Source organism: Vigna umbellata, chromosome 4, assembly GCF_029865625.1.
Source record: "Vigna umbellata cultivar VRB3 chromosome 4, Vumbellata_1.0, whole genome shotgun sequence".
In the NCBI taxonomy this organism is placed as follows: domain Eukaryota; kingdom Viridiplantae; phylum Streptophyta; class Magnoliopsida; order Fabales; family Fabaceae; genus Vigna; species Vigna umbellata.
The window spans coordinates 59837777-59861487 of NC_142168.1; the positions used below are offsets into that span (position 1 = coordinate 59837777).

Consider the following 23711-nt stretch of genomic DNA (forward strand, 5'->3'; position numbering starts at 1 on the left):
CTTATGTAGATAAATGTTGAGAAATTGAATTGAGATAAATGATTTCTAAGTATGAAATTCCCCTATGAGAGTGTACGTTCGTAACTGAATGGTCCTTGACCATTCGGTTTTTCTAGTAAACTTGGTTAGAATTGGATCCTTTCATTTAGGAAGAATCCTAGTTGAGGACGAGCGTCTTCGTTTCGAAATACTGTGCATGAGCGTTCGGCCAAGCATAGTTGGTTCTTGGTATTCGGTTATAAACTTAAGTATATATATATATATATGTGTGTGTGTGTGTATTTGTATATTTTTGTTTATTCTTAAACACTACTCCAATAGTATCTTATTATATTTATCAAGCCTTCTAATATAAGTTTAGTAGTGCTCGGTCTTACACCAAGCGCTCTTACTGAGTAGTGTTGGGTCTTACACCAAGCGCTCTTACTGAGTAGTGTTCGGTCTTACACCAAGCGCTCTTACTGAGTAGTGTTCGGTCTTACACCAAGCTCTCATTCTCTTTCATATAATCTATCTTGATGAAAATAGTGTTCGTCCAACTTCAATAGAGTTTTCTCTCTACCGTGTTCGATCATTTACTGACATTCGGTTTTCTTGATGATTAAACTCAAATAAGTTAAGTATTTATAAGCGTTCGGTTTCTTCATGTGAATTCTTCTAAGTATTATTCCTTGGATGTCTTGAAGTGTCTGCATCCATTGGTTCCGGCCTAGAGTCTTAGTACTTGGCATGATCATTTCAGTGTTCGGTTGGAGCTCTCAAGAGTCAGTTCATCTAATTGGCTCACTTTGTAAGTAACGTTAGTTCTAGTCGTTCCTGTAACATATGATTGTACTCGGTTTCTTTCTCAACCCGACAGTAACCCTCTGGGTCTTAATCTGTTATGGAACTGGAGACCTTTCGGTCTCACTTCAAGTGTTCGGTCTCGTAAAAGGTTAAAGTCTAACGTTCGGTATTTGATACCTTTAGTGATCCTTGAACGAATGGTTTAATTGAGATGATTATTAATGAAAGATGAAGAGAATATGATCTGGATGAAATGTTTTGAATTATGGACAAGCGTTCTGGGGAGGAATGACTCATGATTGTATATTGAAATTGGTAAAGTATGAATGTGGGCATGCTAAGCTGGCGGTTCATCCTGATGTTCCGTGATTACTCATCCTCACGTAGAGGAGGATAAGTCATGTGTGGGAACGGCAGGAGGTCCTAGTCCTTATGGTTAATTTGGACAGATAGGACTAACCTCAGGTGGCAGTTGTTGAGGGTATCCCAGTTACTACATCACCCGGGTGCACGAATGTCGTAGCTACACAGATTTCATACAGTCAGTCTAGTATTAGGCTTTGCATGAAATGTATGATGAATTATCTTGTTTGGTTGATTGTGTGAAATGTATGTTTATACATAAATTAAATTATATAATTTTACCCTGTGTTTTCTGTCTTGTCTGTTTTGTACGTTCGGTTGTCCTTCTGTTGCAATGATCATCCATGTGGATGTGAGCAGAAGGAGACGAGCTGATGGAAGAGGCGCTGGAAAAAGAAAACCTAGTAGAGGTAGAAGTTAAGACCGAACAATAGAACCGTTCGGTCAGTAGTTTAGTTTATTAGAAGGTGGTCATTCGATCACCTTTTCCTTTTATTTTGTATGACCGTCCGGTGTTGGCTTTTGTAAACTGTTCGATCAGACTTGCTTATCTTGTACAGTTTTAGCTTTAGTTCTTTCTGTAAGGTCGTCGGCCATAAACATACTCCTCTTTTATTGTAAGACTGATCTGTAATATTATTCAATGTAATTATTCTATCATATAGTTTTAGACTGTATTTTTGGGATCTTACAAAAGGACCGTGAATTTGTGCTTTAGGGATATATCTTTCAAGCCAAAAGGATATGAAGGGTATTAATGAGTAATGTTAGTAAAATATTTAATTCATATTTGTGTTCTTAGTAAAATAAATATCTATCAATCAAAACCTACTGTTAAATAATATAATATGATAAGTAATCCTAACCTTTTCATGAAATAAGCTTTGGACAGTTGTGTTGAGATCGACGTGGAAAGCGAAATCAGAATCTTGGGCTGTTTGAATCCCCGAAAACATTGCTAGTTTTATGACTCCTTCAGAGAAAGTTATCATATTCGGACATTCAGCAACCATCATCTTTTTTAAACATGGGAATTGCAATGTGGCATTTTTAGTATAAAAGTTTATTAGCCTCGGTAAGTATTCCAGCTTAATCCATCTGAGTCGCCCAAAGATTATCTCATCACTACCATCTTCCTCTTCATTTCTTGCAATTTCTTTGATTGATCCACAATATCCTATGTTTAGAGTCTCAAGTTTCACCAAACTTTTGAGTGTTGCAAACGTGAATAAATACTCCACCCTTACACAGTGCTTCACATATAAATCTTTAAGATTGATGAATGACACCGCACAATAAACTATTCTTTCTACCAGAGGGCACTTGAAAAGCTGTAACAGTTCGAGCTTTTCAGTGTATGGTTGTACCCACGTGTGCTCTAAACCTATACACTCCAACTCCTTTAATTCCAACAAATATAATCGTTTCAAGCCCGCAAGTACATTGTCGTGAACTTGAAGCTTTTGAGAGGGAAATATCTCCTTCAGACCGAAGCATTTTTGTACTGTAAGATATTCTAAATTAGGTAGCTTGTGAAAGAAATCAAAAGGCAAACTATCTTTCCCATTGTTATCATCCTCAAAGGATAGTATAAGATATTTTAATTTACAAAGAAGGTCTTCTGACAAACGTGCATCACTCATTAGCCTAATGTTTTCCTCATTGAGTGTCAGTCCCTCCAGTTTGGGAGATACCTGACAATTGAAGTCAAACAAATTCAAAAGACGAGATGTGTTGATGTTAGTTAGATACCGAGAAGAATTTATCAATAAAAAGAAAAGAAAAACAAAAGGTTAAATTATAATGCTTCATTACCTTTTCAATCGAGAACAAAGGTTGTTGTAAGTTAGTTGCAGCCTCTAAAACTTCTTTTTTACTATCATCATCAAAGCTTGATCTGAATAACTTCAGCTTAGGACAACATTCCACATATAACATTTTTAACAAGGGACATTCTAGATGATGCTTTCTTGGGTAAAAGCAACTCAACAGTGGCATGTATTCAAGATTTAGATATGACAAACAAGGGAATTCAAACATTTTTGTCGTTCCATGTTTCATTTCATCTTCCCTTCCAACTATTTCTACCATTTTCTCACACCCCTGTATATCAAGTTTCTTCAGCTTCCCAAGATTTTTGGCAAGTGAGAAAGGGAACAATGTTAAAAGGCTTCCGCAACCATCAACATCCACTCTTTGCAAATTGGAAAAGTTGACAATTCCTTCGATATTTTCCTTCCATACATATTTTAAATTTGACAAGTGTTTTAAAGTAAGATTTTCCAAACGAAACACCATTCCATACGTCTGGATTTCACTCTCATCTATGTCAAATATTAGTTGTGCTGATTCGCATTTCTCCACATTCAATTCTTCTAAGTTCTTCAAATAAGGTAGTACATGAGAAGGAATCAAAGTATCTCTTTTACATGCTTCATCAAATTCCAATTTCTTCAAACAACCAAAGAAATTGTCCAGAAAAGCAAATTTGCCATGTCGAACTTTCCCCTCAGGATAATCAACAAGATTTATATCCTTTGAATATTCAAAAGAAACCTTAAAAAGAGAAGAAACTAAATGTCAGATGTACAAGACAATCAATGATTGAATAAATATATAAAAAGTCTTTATACTAATTCTTATGGTATACGTGACCCGCACTTTAGTTCATTATATAATTTGTTATAAAAAAATTTGGAAATGTGAAAAAAGTGGAAATTGTTTCAAATAATTCAAAGAGTATGATAAAGGTCATCATTTGCATAAATTTGATTATGAAATTGCGCTAGACATTTGGAAATCAAATCCAACTTGATAATACAATCCATTAACCTTATCCTATGAAAATAAGAAATAAATTACTTAAATATGTACAAAACGACAATAATGTTCTTGCTTCGTATTATTTATGTTTTGCAAAATAATTGAATTATTAATTATGAACGTTTTCAAAGAAATTAACATTAAATTATCTTTGGAGATATGATGCAATGAAAATTTCTTATAATCAACATACTTTAATGCATACCTGGTTTGTGAAATGTATGTGTAGAGTGACATTCAAATCACCTTCCCAATACCATTTGTCTTTTTCTCTTGCTTCAACATGTACTTTTTGTAGGTTTGGAGCACTTTGAACTTCAGATAATTTTCTCATTTGAGGGCATTCACTTACTACTAATTTTTCTAGTAGTGGGAATTTTAATCCACACTTCTCAGCACAAGAGAAACTTGTGAGATTTTTTAGAGACACCAATTCTAATGATTTTAATTGTTTAAACTCAACCTCTTGGACTTTTTCCTCTTCATTTTCCTTAACAATTTCCACAATTAATGGACATGAACTTATTTTCATAGTTGTGAGTTGATTTAAGGTTTTAGCAGTTGAGAGTGTCATTAAATTCTTCATCATACAGTTCACCACTTGTAAGGATGTTAAGTAACTAAAAGATACCGAGGATGATGCTAGATTTCTCAATTTTTTGCATCCACGGATGATTAAGCATTCTACCCTTTGAAGAAGCACATCATGTTCAAAACCAATCTCCTCGAGAGACCACATTCTACGTAATTCTAACTCTTTAAGTTGCATAACACCACCTATTTTTTCACATGAACTAAGACTTTCAGGAGTCCAAATTCTTTTCATGTGACAATGTCCTAGTGTTAGACTTTTCAAATTGGGAAGTCTATGAAGAAACCAAAACAGAATTTTATTATTCTTCAATCTATACCAGGTAAGTTTTTCTAGTTTATGCATTCTATAAATATTAACAATGTATTTCTGCAACCACTCTGCTTCCTTCAAGCTCACCGACATGTTTTCCAAGTCATATATTGACTACATAAATAAATAAAGACTTGTTGTTAGTATTAAAGCATACTAGTTGAACCATAATGTATTATTTGGATTTAAGAAATAAAAGACGTAAACAGGACATATTCTATATTTCCAACAAAAGAACTTCAAAAAAGAACTTCTAAGCTCTATCTGAACGAACTTTATGTACCTTTTTTGTAGCTAAAACAATTGGTTGCTCTTTTGAATTTGTGATTTTTGAAGTCAATCCTTCGAGCATGCTACAGTCAACTATTTCCAATTTCTTTAATGGTGGCCATTCTAAAGTATGAATTCGTGAGTAGAAACTCCTCAATTCATGCAAGTCTATTAATGATAGAGTGTTTAGATGAGGAAATTTAAAGGTGATAGCAGTTTTACTTGAATGTTTGTCCAAACCAATAATCTCTGTCATTGCCCAACAGTACCATACCTCAAGGACTTCTAGTTTTTGTAGGTCATTGGCAATAGAAACCGGAAAGAGATATTTCAATTTTGGACTCTCATCAACTCTTATGCTTTGCAAATTACTACATTTGAATATTTCACCGGTGTGACCCTTCCATACGTTCACCAAACTCGGCAGATTTTTTAGAAATATATTACCCAAATTTGCTTCAATAATACCACTAGTGTGCGGAATATTTGCAAAATCAAATATGTTTTCAACCAATTCGCAGTCTGTAACTGTCAAGCTTTGAACGCTTTGCAATCTTTGTCCCATATAATTAGGAAAAATTGTAACGAGTTCATTACACTCTCTTATCATCAAAGAGTTCAAATTGCTAAAGGAATGTAAACCAATATCAGATTTCCAAATGGTACAGAGTTTCTCCATGTAGATAATCTCCATTTTTTTCAACTTAGGAAAAACATCAATATACTGTTACAATAAAAATACTTTATAGGTGAGCAATTGAAAGACATAATTACTTAACATATCAAACAACAAAGGATAGCATTAATCAAACTCACTATTAAATGAATCAACACACCTCTGCATCTTCCGGACGAAATATATCCTCCATCATTGCACATTCGCTTATAAAAATGCTTTGAAGATTCACCAAACTTTCAGCCATAGAGAATGATAGTAAATACTTTAAATTACTGCAATCTGTCACATTCAATGTGAGCAAATTTTGAAAACCATGGTTACATTGGTCACTCCATATCTCATGGATGTTGAGGGAGGATAACTCCAACCATTCTAATTTGGGAGTTGAGACCTGTAAGAACACATAAAATGTCACCACAGTAAGACTTTTCTCCCAAGAGAAATGACAAAACTTAGACAGTAGATTTTTTTATATTTCTATTAAGGGAAGAACATCATAGAAATTAAACATTACACATGTAATTATGATAAGGTTCTCACATACCTTTTCATTGAAGAGTGGAAGACAAGAATGGGTCACCTTGTGATCAACATCAACAACAATATCTTTGTTCCTTTGTTGGAATATTTGGTCTTGCAACGAGTGTGCACTACCAGGAATCTTATCAACACTATATAAATAAATAAATGTTGGTAGATACTTCAATGTTAAAAGTCGTAACTGGGGAAACTCAATCTTATCATAGCTGATAGTATGAGTTTGACTTTCTTTTGAAACTATCTCCTTCAAAGAATCACAATCACACACTTCTATTGTTTCAAGCAAAGTGAGGAGTCTAACCATAGAAAATAGGAAAATGTTTACCAATTTAATGCATGTTTGAATCTTGATGACCTTTAAATTGCAGAAAGAGGTCTCTACAAGCTGATTGTCACATATTATTTCCAAATTATCCAATTTGTAAAGCCATAAGGATTCTAATTTGGAAAAAGCCACAAAAGAGTGAAATCGCTCTCTTGGATTGATAATATAGTTAATGCCAAAATTGTTTACGATGGATAAATGTTTCAAATTTGGAAATCCTTCAATATTTAATTCAAAGAAAATATCTTGAACATCATTGAGTTCTCCCAACAACAAACATTCAACAGTTTTGAACAACATTTTAATCCATTTTTCAGAATGAATATCAATACCTTCTTTTAGGTTTATTGCCAAAAATTTCACCTCCTCATACTTGTTAGGGACTTTGAATTCTCCCACTGTAAGCAAGTTAAGTAAGTTGAATTCACCAATGATAATCTTGTAACTATTCAACCTGTCAAAAAACAAATTCTGAGGAAAATGGGAAGAACAATGGATGTGTATGTCTAGATTTTGTAACTGATTCAAGTGCCTCAACTCAGAGAGACTAGCATTTTCACTTTTCATATTCTCTTCAGCCTCCCATATAATCAAGTTGTCTCTCATATAAAACTCCTCTAAAAGGCCCATCCTCGGTATGATATTGAAAGTTATTTGTCTTAGTTTTAAGCAATTGCTTAAGTCAAGAAATTGAAGCTTATCCAATTGCCCAAATTCAAGAGGCAAATTTTCTATATTAGATCCTGAAAAAGTAAGGATTCTTAAATTCTTTAACTCGCCAATGATTGATAGTTTCTCTCCTAAAGTGCATTGCTCCAAACAAAGCATTCTCAATTTTTTTAGGCATTTAATTGATGAAGGTAAGCAAGATAAATTAATACCAGTCAGTACCAACACTCTGAGTCGAACCATAGATTTAAAAAATTCATCTGGTATTTCAAAAGATTCATTTTTATTGTCAATATGTAAGACTTCAAGTCGAGGACAATGTATACTCTCAGGAAGCTTATCATTGATGTCACAGAAGTGTAGAAAAATGGCAGAGTACTTGTCAAAGTCATTTTCGTGAGGCCACTCATCAAGTTTTGCATTTTTCATATAAACCACATGTTTTTCCTTGGATAATATTGAAAGAGCCACATCTCGCACAATGTCATGCATGTTGAAGCGGTCAATAGAATAACTTTTAACCAACAAACTCGATTCTTCTAGCTCTTGTATCATCTCCTTTACTCTTTTCCTGGCATCTGTAATTGTGTGGACTCCTGGAAGCAAATTCAAACCAACACAAAATTTCACCAAGTCCATAATCAAAGCATCATTTCCCATTCTTGCACAGTGTAAGAAAATACACTTAAGCTCCTCATTTTTCAGATGATCATAGCTCAACTTTATTGAGAAGTCCGTAAATCCCCATTCTGATGTAAAATTTTGTCTTTTAGTTTGTTGACAGACATCTTCCCATGTGGATAAGCTTTTATTCTTTAGTGTCCTTCCTATGGAAACTAAGGCTATTGGAAACCCAGCACTCCATTTGGCAATTTCAGTAGCATTCCTATCAAACTCAGAATTTTTCACACCAGCAACTTTCTTAAGCAAATTCTCTGATTCCTTTTCATCAAGGACTCCTACCGAAAATATTGAGCTTTGTTGCACATCCATTTCATTACATAATACTTGTTTATTTCTAGATATTAGAAGAATTTTGCCTCCTCTATAATCGTTAGACAACTTTTCCTTTTTCACCTTATCCAAATCAACTTTTGACAACTCTTTCATTTCTGTCTTATTATAACCAAAATCAGATGGGTCATTGTTGGAACCAAAATCAGATATGTCATTGACTTCTTGTTGGCTTGCATCATCATTACATGGAATCCCAAGTTTATTAAAGTCCAATCCACCCCAAAGATCATCAAGGATAATAAGGGTGTTCTCCTTTTCATTCTTTAACCTCTTTTGAATACGATCTATTCTTGCAATCTCACTTTCTCCTTCCAATTTCATTCCTAGCATGCCAGCAATTTGCTCTTGAATGTTTTTGAAGTCAGGATTTCCTGTAATATTTGCTATGATGACTATCTTGAACAACTTCTTTTCTCGAGCTTTCCTAGCAATTTCTTTGACTAAAGTGGTCTTACCCACACCACCAGGCCCATAAATTCCAATCATACCAACTGTAGGGTCTTGCAGTGCTTTCATGATCATCTCCATAGTTTTAGTTCTTGATGCAAAGCTTTCATAACCATTGTTTGAAAAAGTAGCATCAATGGATGGAAATTCTTGGTACGAAACATTGTCAAAAGAAGTTTTCCAAAGCTCATCTCCTATGATTTCTTTCACCATCTTTGTAGCTTTTCTACCCAGTTGATACCTCAGTAGGAAATTATTTGGAAAGAAACCAATTGAGCAAATTGTCTTTGCATGACATTCATCATTAATATAAGTTTTATATTCTTTTATCTTATCATCCATGAGCGTTAAGCAACGTTGAACGTCCTTTTCAATTTCTTCTGCACTCCTTAGTGCACTATCAACTTGATGTTGTAGTCTCTCCTTATTATGTTCCAACTTCTCAATGTAAGATTCCAATTCTTTAATTTTTTGTTTGTAATTAAAGAAGTAACACACTTGTCGTTTGACCACACTTGCTGTAATATTAAGTACACTTTGAGTAGTTGTAGAGACAATTGGATCCATGGTCCCTTGATAATGGACGCTTTCGACTTAATTATTTCTAAATAATACAAATGCAAAATTTCCAGATTTTATTAAGAAAAACAAATAGATAAAACGTTCATACAAAGGGAACAGGTATGTTTATAAATATTAGAATAATTTATAAATAAACACAACATTAAAAGGCATCATAAGGTTGTTAATGAAAATTAAATAAGTTACATTTATAGTCACATTTGTGATCGGTGGAGCGGTGTCTATTATTGCCATGTCACATGGATACTCACTGGAATGGACAAAAAAAATATTGTGTCCACATGCAGATAAAGTATTATACTATGTTACTAAAAAAAATTAAAATTTAATTTATATTTTATACTTTTTTGTAATTTTATTTAAATTTTATTTTTAAAAAAATAATTTTTTTTAAATATATATATATATATATATATATATATATATATATATATATATATATGCGGATATCTACTAATTTTTTAAAATCGTATTTTCTTAAAAAGATGTCTAGATAGTAACAAGACAGGGAACAAGTTGGATATTTTGTTGCAGACAAAGTAACATGATAGATACTATCCGTGTCCAGTCCTAATAATACCTATTATTGGCAATTAAGATTGTTTAGCTATCTTTTGATTATTATTTTTGTGACTTTTATTTAAAAAATAAAAACTAGTAGTAAGTTTGGGTTCTTGACGTCAACTTATAGTATAGACATAATTTATTTTATTCTGCTTATTAGCTTTCATAGTCTTTATATTTATATTTTTGTTATAAAATTACAAAGTAAGTAAACTTTCAGTGTAAATATTAATATATTAAGAGATAAATTTTGATCTCTTCTTCTTCTGGTCTATTTTTAACTTCGTTAATTAGGTTTCGGTAATAAGTTATCTAATTAAGCACTAAAACTTTTAACACAATAATTAAAAAATATAAATAAATGCAAGATTCAATACAAATTTGATATAATATATAATTTTTATTTTAATTCGAAAACTCAGTTAGTTATTTATTATTTTTTTAGCCATACATTCATTGCTTTCAAATTTGGTGATAGGGTGTTTTTATTGTTTTCTCTCATTTAACTTAAGAGGAGAGAGGTCTTTTTAAGTCGTGCAAAAAAGTTGTACTGGAAGAAAAAAACAGAGAGAAAATCTGTTAGCAAACTCACCTAGTCGTTTCAGTAAAATATTGATTCTTATTATGTTTGTGACATACCATTCAGATCGTCAATTGAAAGTTTATGGTTAGAGAAATTAGTCTCCATGACGGCTCCTTCTTAGGTTTCTCTTTTTTTTTATTATTCATATTTGATAATATTATTGATTTGAAGTATTGATAGGAGGTAGGAACTTGTTTGCATTTTTTTACTTTATTATACCATATTTGATCTTAGTGACCCATGATTGATTGATTTGTATGTGTTGATTATTACTTCTCACATCAAGAAGGTTTTCCATATTAAAAATATTGGTGTTCTCTTTTTGTGATTATTATTGCAATTTATATTATTGTTGTTCCTCGTAAATTCTTGCAAGTTTGGGAGTTATTTTTGTTACATACTCGTTGTGTTGTTTCTCTCATGTCTCAAAGTCTATTTTGAGCTATATTTACTTGCTTGATGTAAGCAAATACAAATATAGTTGCTTTAAATGGTACATATTATTGTTTGGAGAAGAGTAAGACGAAAGACTTGTTTGTGAAGAAATTGAATCTTCACGTCTTTACTACATAAAACTAATATTCTATGTTGGTGAAGAATGAGACTTTGAACACCAATAGGTGTACGGTTTTATTCGACAATATGTAGAAGACAATGTTTATAATAACATTGCTAAATAGACACAAGATAGAACTTTGTGAGAAAAGATTGAGTCTTTTGAATTGTGTTTTTTGAGTTGCTTGATAAATTTGAGGTACAAAGAGAGTTCTTCCCTTTCAAATCACTTAGATGAGTTCCAAGGGCTCCTAAATCAATTGTTGGGAATGAGTATCAACTTTGATGATTTTTATTTTGGAATTATGACTACTAAATAATCCATCAGAGTCTTGGGAGATATATTTTAGGTTTCGATTACAAACTCAACCTCTAATAACACAATTTCTTTCTAGATGACAAAAAGTGGTGCTTTAATAAAGAGATGAGAAGGAAGGCACATGGTTCTTCTTCTTAGTTTGAGATGCTAGTCACAAAGATAAGGAGAGAAGTCAAAAAAGGAATCAAAAGGTGATGGAGAGAAGAGTAGGAGTAAGTCCAAGTCAAGAACAAAGAATATGTAGAAGTAATCAAAGTCTTGATCATATAAGTCAAAAAGGGCTTAATGGTTTAGCCCAAAAGAATGTGCTTTTGGGATTCAAGAGAGAAGAGTTAAAGAGTTAAGGAAATGTTCTAACTACATGGTTTTGTAAACAAACCAAAGTATCATTTAAGAAGCATCTCCCTAAAGGAGGTAAGAGTTACTTGAATTAGTACATTTTGATGTCTGAAGGTAAAATCGTTTAGTAGGTAAAATCGTTTAGTTATGCATTTTACTTTTGCTACTTGTGATTGTTTCAAAAAGCTATATATCTATGCATTTCTACAAAAGGATCAAGTACTTGAAAAGATCAAAAAGTTTCATGCTTTTCTTAAGTGTAATAAGGAAAAAGTTAAAATATATTGTATATTATTATTTGGTCTTAGTAAAACATTATCTTATAAGTCAATATGTATGTTAACTTAAAATTAAATTTTAATTTCTTATAAAAAAATAAAGATAATGGAATACTTCCAATCATTACATTGAATTGTTGAGTGGAATAAATTATGTTGAGCCAATATCTATATTTAAAATTAAAAAAATAAAAATAATTATTATTGTTATATAATAATATTATTATTAATATTATTATTACAATTATTATCATTATTAATATTATCATTATTATTAATATTATAAATAATAAAATTATTATTATTAATAATGTTAATATTATTAGTATTAATAATTTTATTATTATTATTAATAAGGAGGGGAAGGATGTTAAATGGGGAGTGGATTTTTTCTGCCAATAATATATATATATATATATATATATATATATATATATATATATATATATATTAAAAGAAGAAAACTAATTATTTATACAAATAAATAAAACAGAAAATTTCTTTTATGAAGTTGTAATTTAAAATTAATAAATAAAATAAAAATAATTACTATATTATTGTTAATAATATGTTGGGGAAGGAATCGATAATATAAATAACAATGATTCTCTCTAATTAATTAATATATTTATGTATTTATTAAAAAAAATTATATATGAATATATATATATATATATATATATATAAAGAAAAGAAAATTATTTTTTTAAATAACAGAAATATTACTATTTTGTATTTATTTCTAATTACTATTATTTTTGTTATTGATAATATATATATATATATATATATATATATAAATTAATCTTAAAATGAAATTAAATTTATCATTTAAAATAATAAAAATATTATCATCAAAATAATTAATATTTTTATTTTATTACAAATAGACCTGTTGCACCCAATACAATCATAAAATGTAAAAAAGTTGAAAATCCAAGTTTAAATACTCTTTTGGTTTCTGGTTTTGTGAACCTATTCAATGAGATTTATGTTTTTAGGAAGTTCAATATAGTCTTTAATTTAGTAAATTATATTCAATTTAGTCATTTTTCATAATGTCATCTAAATTATTAATACAAAATGAATTGTGTATAATGTGTAAGTTTGTATTTTTTTATTTTTTTATTCTTTTTTAATTTTTCTTAATATAGAAAAAAATTATTTACGTATTTATACATTTTGATAATGTTAATGTCACATGTCAAATAATTTTCTTTAAATTTTTTAATTTAGTTCAAATTTTTGTTAATTTTGTTTAATTTAATCCTAATTTCATTAATTTCTAAATTGAGACTAAATTTAATTTTTATTAAAATTCATTTTAAACCAGTTTTAACTATATTATTGAAATATAATTATTGGATTTATTTTTTATTTTTTTTACATATAAAAGAATAGGCTAAGAATTAGTTTAAAAATAAAAATAAATTCTTATTTTAAAAATAAATTAAATATTTCCTTCTAATTTAAAAATGATGAAGAATTTTTCATATAATTTTAAAAACAATAATGAAGAAGTTAAAAAATAACGAAGAATTTTCATTCAAATTTTAAAATTAATGAGAAATTTTTCTTTTAATTTTAAAAATGATGAAATTTTTTTTATCTAATTTTAAAATGAGGAAGAATTTTCTTTTTAGAATTTAAAATTTAGACTGAATTGAATAAAATTAATGAAATTTCATATTAAATTGAAATTAACAAAAATTAGAAAAGATCGAACAAAAACAGTGACATTATATAACATAATTTTAACTTGAACTATTTTAAAATAAAAAAATAAAAAAGAAATTACGACTTATATGGGACATTTAAGTTTATCTTTAGTTAAAGACTTAGACGAGAGAAAAATATGATTAAATATAATTTACTAAAATAAGAACTATATAAAACATTCGAAAAATAATCTTATATTAAATAAAGTTGACCAAAATAGAGATAAAAAAAATATTTTAAAAAGATCATTTAGCATCAATTTTTTATGTTTTGAAAATTAAAATCCAACCCTCTCTTTGAAATATGTGCTTTTACTTTTTTTTTAAATACGTTAAAATAAACCGAAGAATCACTCTTGGTACCGTAAATCTGTTGAAACAAGAGACTTACAGATTGTGTTGCACTGATCTAGAAAATGAGTTTTTGAAGAGGATGAGACTGAGACAGAGTTGGTAGCTTCTTTTTAACTCACACATTCAACAATGTGAACCAGATTTTATCACTTGAGAGTGAGTGATGTTGCGGAGAGAAATAAAGAAATCAGGATGAATTTAGGGCTAGCTGATGTGCGTCCCTCTGATTTGTGGTGATATAAAATATTCACACAGATACAGAATAATAATTGAAATAATGGTGACTTATGCCCTTTGGTGGCTGTCTAAAGTTAATGATGTTTTCTGACGGGGAATCACCGAGGAGAAAATATCCAAGATATGATCAGTTTAATTCATATATAAAATATTACCATTATTTTTAATTCAAAATCTTAAAATAATATATTTGAGTCTTAATTTTCATTTAATATTTAAATTTTTTATTTTTATTTAATATGAGAGGTAGAATAATTTGGATTTTCAATAATATTCTTCCTACTACTTTAAATTTTGAAAAGTGACATTGATTTATTGATAACAGAAATACCGTAAATATGACTTTAACCGTTCGGTTATGTTAAAACATTTCATCATTCGGTTATCGTGACGATGATAACAAAAATATTGTTTGATATATCTTACCTTAACCGTTTAGCTATGTTGAATCATCTCACCGTTCGGTTATTGTGATGATGAGAACAGATATACCGTTCGGTATATCTGATTTTAATCGTTCGGCTATGTTAATCTACACTGTCTGGTTTACACTTAGGAATGATTTTTTTTTATTCTGTTTTAGTTTCTATTTTTTTATGGTTTTTTCCCCTATATATTTATTACCTTTCCTGTATCTCCTTTGATAATAAGTTTTTCACATCTTTCTCATCCTTTCTTTTCCCGGGTCTCTCCTTCCTCTTTTCTCTCCTTTATTAGCTTTCTTCTTTCACTATTGCATAATAATTATGTGATGGTATCGGAAGAAATTTCCGCTGTTTTCTAACTTTCTGCATCCTTGTTCTTATTTTTTTTTCTCCCTTTTTAATGGCAACCACTTAATCCCATCTCTTAAGCCATGATAACATCCATTCATATCTTTACCTTCACCCCAATGAAAACCCTGTCATATCCCTTGTATCATCCGTTCTTAACACCACAAATTATCATTCCTGGAGCATATCTTTCGTTACGGCTCTTTCTTCCAAGAACAAGGTAGAATTTGTTCTTGGATCAGCTATTCAACCTGCAAAAACGGATGCTTTCTTCCCTGTTTGGATCTGCTGCAATAGTATGGTGGTTTCATGGCTCCTGCATTTTGTTTCTCCTTCCATCCGTGAAAGCTTAATATGGATGGATCATGCTGTTGATATATGGAATGACTTGAAAAATCGATTTGCCCAAGGTGATCTTGCTCGCATTTCAACATTACAAATGGAAGCTGCCACCATGTCCCAAGGCGAGCTCTCCGTCACCGAATTCTTCACCAAACTCAGAGTTATTTGGGATGAACTTGACAACTTCCGTCTAGATCCCGTCTGCATTTGTCAGCACAAATGTTCTTGTACAGTTTCTTTGATACTCTCTCAACGGAAACATGAAGATCGTGCCATGCAACTCTTACGAGGTTTGAACGATAACTATAACAATATACAATCACATATTCTTCTTCTTGATCCTCTTCCTCCAATTTCCAGATTTTTTTTCACTTGTTATTCAACAAGAACGTCAATTAGTGACCGACCATGTTACTACCCCTGTGAAAACCAATTCTTTTTCTAATCTCTCTTCTTCACCGAACGGTTCTACTCTTGTTACTTGCACCTACTGCAATCGGGTCGGCCACCAAGAAAGTTCCTGCTTCAAAAAACATGGTTTTCCTAGTCAAGATCACCGTTCGGTCAAAACTACAAATAATAATACTCGTAAAATCTGCACTTATTGTCATAAAACTGGGTACACCATAGATGTTTCCTTCAAGAAACATGGCTATCCTCCTGGTCATAAACCCTTCAACAACAAGATCGGCCAGATTCACAATGTTGTTTCATCCACTCATGGTGATCGTCAACCGAACGACTTGGATCAAGAACGACCTTCTGCCGAGACTGTTCAACTCACACCTCAGCAATATCAGATTCTCGCAGAATTATTCAAACAATATGAGCCTAACGGTTCTAATGTGCACATTAATCAAGTCGGAACACTCTCCACAAACACTTCTCCAGGTAATATTGTTTCAGCTCTTCAAGTGCATTCTGTTAATACTTGGCTTCTTGATTCTCGTGCCACCGATCATATTTGCATCTCTTTAAAATTCTTTTCTTTTTACCAAAAGATTATTCCTATTCCCGTAACTTTACCAAATGGCAAAATTATACATGCTCATTAAAAGGATACCGTTCGGTTCAATCCTAAGTTTTGTCTTTCTATTGTCCTCTGTATTCTTGATGTTTCTTTCAATCTTATCTCTGTTTCACAGCTTATTGCAAATCTTATTTGCACATTAATTTTTTCTCCTTCTGGCTGCATTATGCAGGACACACAAAGTCAAGAGAAGATTGGTTTGATTAGACATCACAATGGCTTATATTTTTTTGACTCAACTGCCTGTAAACATGATACTAGTTGTAATTCTTTAATTTGCTCTATTCAGAATCCAAACTTATGGCATGCTCGTCTTGGACACCTTTCAAATGACAGGTTACATCTTTTAAAAACCAAACATGCTTATATACAAAATGATACTCAGATTCCTATGATGCGTGTCATCGAACTAAACAAAAGAAACTCCCTTACACTACTAGTAAATCTCATTCATTGTCTTCTTTTGATCTGTTGCACATTAATATATGGGGTCCTTGTATTGCTTCTATGAATTGTTTTAAATACTTGTTAACTATAGTTGATGATTTTTCTCGCTACACCTGGGTTATACCTATGTTAGATAAATCTTCTGTTAAAAATCATATTCTTACTTTTCTTTGCAACATAGAAACTCAATTCAATAAAAAGGTAAAAAATATCCGAACTGATTATGGTGTTGAATTTCTTATGTATGATCTTTTCTCCAACAAGGGCATTAATCATCACACTACTTGTGTTGAAACTCCTGAACAAAATGGTGTTGTCGAACGTAAACACCAACGCATATTAAATATCACTCATGCCTTACTTTTTCACTCGCATCTTCCCACTGTTTTCTGGTGTTATGCAGCCCAACATGCTGTTTTTTTATCAATCAGATGCCCACACCTATCTTACAGAATGATACACCATACGAACGTCTTCATTGATCTCCTTGTGACCTCTCAATGTTGCGTATCTTTGACTGCCTCTACTATGCCAACACCATTACTGCTCACAAAAAGAAGTTTGATGATCGTGTTGTTCTTGGAATTTTCTTAGGTTTTAAACAGCACACAAAAGGTTATCTCTTTTTAAATCTCAAAAATCATAAGGTTGATATATCCCGCAATGTTATTTTCCATGAAAATATTTTCCCATATAAAAATACTCATAAAACCGACAACTCCTTATCTCTGCCTTTGCCCACCAATTACACCAATAACTATGATGACCTTTTACTGATCGACCCTACTGCAGCTGATAATTTATCTAATTCAACTATTCCTTGCACTAATGATCTTACTCATAGTACATCCACAAATATCACTTCTATTGATGTTACTGGTAATGATACTTTTGATAGTATAAGACGGTCTTCTAGACCACGTAAGATTCCTGCTTATTTAAAGGATTTTAAAACTAATAGTATTGTTCACTATCCTATTACTAATTATCTTAATTATGATCATCTTTCTACTCATTTTAAGCATACCATTTTATCCATTTCATCTGATACTGAATCAACATCTTATTTTGCTGCTTCAAAACAACCGCAATGGGTTACTACTATGTGTACCGAGCTTGATGCTCTACAGGATAATAATACTTGGGTTCTAACTACTTTACCACCTAATAAAACTGTTATTGGTTGTCGATGTGTTTATAAAATCAAATATAATTCTGATGGCTCGGTCGACCGATATAAATCACGACTGGTCGCCAAAGGATATAACCAAATTGAAGGGTTAGACTACTTCGATACTTTTGCACCTGTCGCCAAACTCACCACTGTTTGGTTTCTTCTCGCCATTGTTGCTTCCAAGAATTGGTCACTCAAACAATTGGATGTTAACAACGTTTTTCTACATGGTGATCTTCATGAAGATGTCTATATGAAAGTTCCACCTGGACTTACCACCTCAACTAAAAATTAGGTATGCAAACTGCAAATATCTTTATATGGTCTCAAACAAGTTGGCCGACAATGGTATGCTAAGCTACACCATTTCTTACTCTCAAATAATTATAATTGTTCCACTTCTGACAATTCTCTTTTTCTGCAACATGATGGTGATTACATTACGGCACTTCTCATTTATGTTGATGATATCATCATAACCGACAACAATAATGGAGAAATACAACGTATTACCAACCTTCTCCATTCTACCTTTCGTATAAAGAATCTTGGTAATCTAACTTACTTTCTCGGTCTTGAGGTTGCACGCAACTCCAAAGGAATCCATCTTAGCCAACGAAAGTACGTTCTGGACCTCCTTACTAACACTGGTCTGCTTGACTGCTCTCATGTCCCTACTCCAATGGTTCACAAACAACAATCTTTATCTATCGATCAGTCACTGGATGATGCTTCAGCTGCCTCTTATCGTTGACTCATTGGAAAACTCATCTACCTTACCACCACTCGTCCGGATATAACTTTTGTTGTTAATCACCTCAGTCAGTTCATGTCTACCCCAACTTCTGCTCATCAACAAGCTACTACTCGTATTTTACGATACCTCAAAGGTACACCTGGTGCTGGTATTTTTCTCCCACATAATTCTATCATTCAGCTAAAGGCCTTCTGTGATTCTGATTGGGCCACCTGTCCCGATACTCGACGATCGGTCTGGGTTCGTTGTATACCTCGGAAGTTCACTCATTTCATGGCGCTCCAAGAAACAACCGACCGTTTCTCGTAGCTCCTCTAAGGCTGAATACCGCTTGCTGGCCAGCATAGTGTGTGAACTCCAGTGGCTCACTTATTTACTTCATGATCTACACGTTCCTTACATCTCTCCTGCTCTTGTCTACTGTGACAATCAATCTGCCATACAAATAGCTTCTAATCAAGTTTTTCATGAACGCACAAAGCATATTGATATTGACTGTCATCTTGTTCGTGAAAAGGTTGTTGCTGGATTGATCAAATCACTTCCTATTTCCACAACCATGCAGATAACTGACATATTAATTAAACCCTTACCCCCTCTTGCTTTTCAACTTTTGCGTTCCAAGCTGGGTCTTCAAAATATTTACACCCATCTTGAGGGGGGCTGATAACAAAAATACCGTTCAGTATATCTGACCTTAACCGTTCGGCTATGTTGAATCATCTCATCGTTTGGTTATTGTGACGATAATAACAGAAATATCGTTCGGTATATCTTACCTTAACCGTTCGGCTATGTTGAATCATCTCACCGTTTGGTTATTGTGACGATGATAACAGATATACCGTTTGGTATATCTGACCTTAACCGTTCGGCTATGTTAATCTACACTACCTGATTTACAATTAGGAATGCTTTTTCTGTTATTCTATTTTAGTTTCTGCTTTTTATGGTTTTCTTTCCTATATATTACCTTTCTTGTACCTCCTTTGATAATAAGTTTTTCACATCTTTCTCAGCCTTTCTTTTCCCTGGTCTCTCCTTCCTTTTCTCTCTCCTTTATTAGCTTTCTTCTTTCACTATTGCGTAGTAATTATGTGATTTATGTACTAAGGAGGAGATGATTTTGGCATGCATTTAAATCTGCACCTGTGTATGTTAATTTCTGAACATTGATTCTGTGGTGAGTTGAGTGTGTTGAGGATGCAAAGAGCTTGTGGGTATGTTCTGTTCATGGTTAGGAATCAAATCACATGTTTCCTTGGATAGTAAGTACTTATCTGTTTTTTCTTTCATTAATGAACATTAGGTGCTTCTTTCTGTACTTCTAACATTTCATAAATGAACATTGTGTGCTTCTTCCTGAACTTCTAACACTTATCCCTGCACCTCTTCATTTTTCACTCTCCTTCCTTCTTTTTCGTTTTACTTTTTATGGCTTGAGGGAGATTGAAGATGAATCACGTATTGACAGAGGAATCAAGAAGGGGGAAATGTATGGAGATTGAAGATGAATCGCATGTTGATAGAGGAATCAAAAAGGGGGAATTATGTGGAGGCCGGTCAAGGTGAAGGAAGAAATTATGGAATAAAAGATGAGAGAGCCTTGTCGAAATGAGAATGGGATCCAAGTTTGAGATGAACTCATACAACTTTGATAATTTGTCATTTTCTCCATAATGAGAAGGTCAACCTACTCTTCACCAACATTCATCTTAATATAGCGTATTTTAATTTAACATGGCGAATGGCAAATGTTTTGCTAATAGTGAAACGTGGCTGATTCATCTGGAGACAACTTTTACCAAAAAAAAAGAAACATGGAAATGAAGATAATAAATTGGCAATAGAAGAAATGCAAAAAAGTTATTATATATTGGTTTGATGTAGAGTCACCATTACCTCCTACACTTTATACCCTCAAACTTAATATAACTATTTTTTTAATGTCCATGGGTATGGAAGCTCGCTCAACCTTCTTTGTTCACTCAGCTCTAGCAACCTTAATTATCCTAAAGTATGATGCCTCTTCAAAACATAGAAATTTTATGTTTTCAAATAATGTTAATCCTTATATCAAATTCCTAGTTTAGATATCATACAAACAGAATCATTGCAAGGTTATACAACAAACCAGTATAAAAATAAGAAAGCAAAATACATTAAGGAACAACAGAAAATAAAAATGGATAGCAGCTATGATGTTATAGAAAATATAACTGGAATCGAATAGATTACATACCTATAGAGCCTTTTCTTCTACCTGTAAGCCTGGAGTCTTTTTGTTTTGCTGGAAGCTTTAAACTAATCAGTTTGACTTGAAAATGCCAATTCCAAGGTAAGGATCTGCACTAAAAATGGAGATTTTTTTTTTTGGAAAAATTATTTAAGCAAATGATTTTTTTTTTTTTTTTGAAAAACAAAGTAGAATGAAATAAATACAAAAGAAAATCTTTTTTATTTTTTTAAATTGTCTACAGAAAATTAAATTTATAAATGACAAGAAAAACAAATTCGAACTGAATGAGCTGAAATAGAGACGAATTTTTCCCCTTTTTATGAGTTTTTTTAATTGTTGTAACACAAAACTAGTAAAAGACAAATCTCGTTCCAGAAAATATAAATGTTTTAAAACTTTTTTTTTTTTAAATTTGGAAACACAAAGATGAAAAGAACAAATTAGAATGTAAATGTAAATGCAAAAAGTTTTATCAGATTGACGACACCAGATTGTATTCACTGAAAAGAGAGTTTGGCTTGGTTGGTTTCTTAGAATGAGCAAACAATGATTGAGAACGGGGATGGTTTCTTGTGAGAACTTCTATGTCATCATGAAAGGCTAAATTCTTTGCTTGGGAAGAGAAAGAGTGAGAACTAAGAAAAGAAAATTGAAGAGATCCTTTTTCTTCCGTTGAAGAAGAGACAGAAAAAATTGAGTTACTGAGAAGTTTTGAACACAGTAAGATCAGTGAAGCCTTTTAAGCACATGCAAGCTTAATTACTTTTGAAAAGACATAGATTGTTCAACACTTCAGAACAAACAAGGCAACTTTAGTTTTTTTTTCTTTTAAAAAAGTAGAGTTCCTTATCATAATATTCGGTTATAAACTATTTCAAACTTACTGTAAAAAGGAATTATCTTCTTAAACTCATTGCAAGAGAAACCGACAAGAATAAAATTGTAGGTCCCATATCTCACTATCATCATTGTGTTTGTTTTGTTAGTAGAAAAGTATGACAAAGTGTGGTTTTGTTTTCCTTTTCTTTTGGCATATTGTAATCGATGAAGGATCTTTGCATACAAATTCTTCGCTTGAACAAAAGAGTAGATGTGAATAAGCAAAAGGGAAAGGAATAATATTTTCCTGGAGAGTAGATTTCTCTGTCTTAATAAAAAAATAATAAACATATTAATGGTCAATGCTTAGACAAAACCATTATCAAGTTTGACGAGATCAAAAACAGCTGCAAACTGAGTTTGAAGGAAGGAATATTAGGTGTGTCTAACTGAACACTAACTTATAATATATTTTACATAGTCCAATCAAGCAATAGATTTCAAAATATAAAATCTGAAATATAGGCGTTGAGTAAATGGGTCAATCCACAGATAAGTATGAAGGCAATGAATTGAAGGAAGACCGATTTAAAGGGGACAATGGAGCGGCTGAGAAACTAAGGGGCTGAAGGGGAATGGGAAAATATGCAATGGCGATGAAAAAGTTACTCACTTTCTGGCAAACCAGGACGTTGTGATGCTCCAAAGAGTTGCCGGTGACGAACATGTGCTCCAATTCCCAATCTTTGATTCCAGCGATCGCATTCCTTCGTCGTTTCTTCTAGTTGCTTCGTCTTTTCCTTCCTCTCCCGAACGGCGTCGTCTCGTTGGCGTTCAAACTCATTGTAGAGTGCGGGTTATTCTTTTTCTCTGAGCTTTTTCTTCTTCCTAGCGCTGTCACATTGCGGATTCTTCTTCTTCCTTGAGCTTTGGTACATTATGGATTCTAGAATCAGAATGTAAATGGTCGGAATTCTGTTGCTAAAAGTCTAAAATGTATAATTAAAAATACTAATTTTACATTTCAAATTATACCATGCCAAATATAAAAATATAACATTTTTTTTCCGGAAAGATCTAAAAATTCGCAATTGAAAAATCGAAAAAAATATACATATGATATTTAAAAAATTATGAGCTGAAGAAATAAAATAGGAAGCAATGATTAATCGGAGTTTCTTTATGCACTCCATTGTTGCACATATTTCTTTGTTTTTTTGGAATCCAAGTGTAAGAATATAAGTCTTACGTTAAATAAAAATGAGAAGATAAACTACATGAAAGATTAGTTAACATATTATTTTTTCTTAAGGTTTTAGATTGAACTTATATGTTATTGGTGGTATTTGTATCTCTCTGCACCGAGATAAACCATAATTGAATAACTCTCGTCTTCTTCCTACACCGAGATAATTGAAAGAGCTTATTAGATTTATCAATCTGATAGAGCTTTTTTTGGATTCGGAGATATATGTTGGATTGTTCAATCTGGTAATTATATTCCTGAAAAACTAGATTGAAGGTTTTGATATACCTCTCTTAGATTAGGTAACACATTGTCACTTCCGAATCTGGGGCTTCAAAACGAAGTTGTAATTTTGGTATAAATGAATCTTACTCGAATTATGTAATTCGATTTTTTGATCACTTAAATGGATTTGAGAGAGAGTCATTGAGTGAATTTAAGTGGATTTGAGAGGATTTAAAGATAAATTTTTTTGTTGTTTATTTGAGTGAATTTGGAGGTAAGTGAGAGTGAATTTGGAAGCAACTTTTGT

At 31.9% G+C, this 23711-nt stretch overlaps 1 protein-coding gene across 1 annotated transcript in view; it reads right to left on the reverse strand.

The window, feature by feature from the left end:
• LOC124846071 (uncharacterized) overlaps positions 1 to 9535 on the reverse strand; it is a 28718-nt gene extending 19183 nt beyond the window's left edge. Inside the window, 6 exon segments of the mRNA XM_088111646.1 lie at positions 2016 to 2843; positions 2965 to 3705; positions 4178 to 4990; positions 5160 to 5870; positions 5983 to 6216; positions 6370 to 9535. Of these exon segments, the coding sequence (XP_087967772.1) occupies positions 2016 to 2843; positions 2965 to 3705; positions 4178 to 4990; positions 5160 to 5870; positions 5983 to 6216; positions 6370 to 9390 (6348 nt within the window). The 5' untranslated portion in view covers positions 9391 to 9535.
• Between the last annotated feature and the right edge of the window lie 14176 nt (positions 9536 to 23711).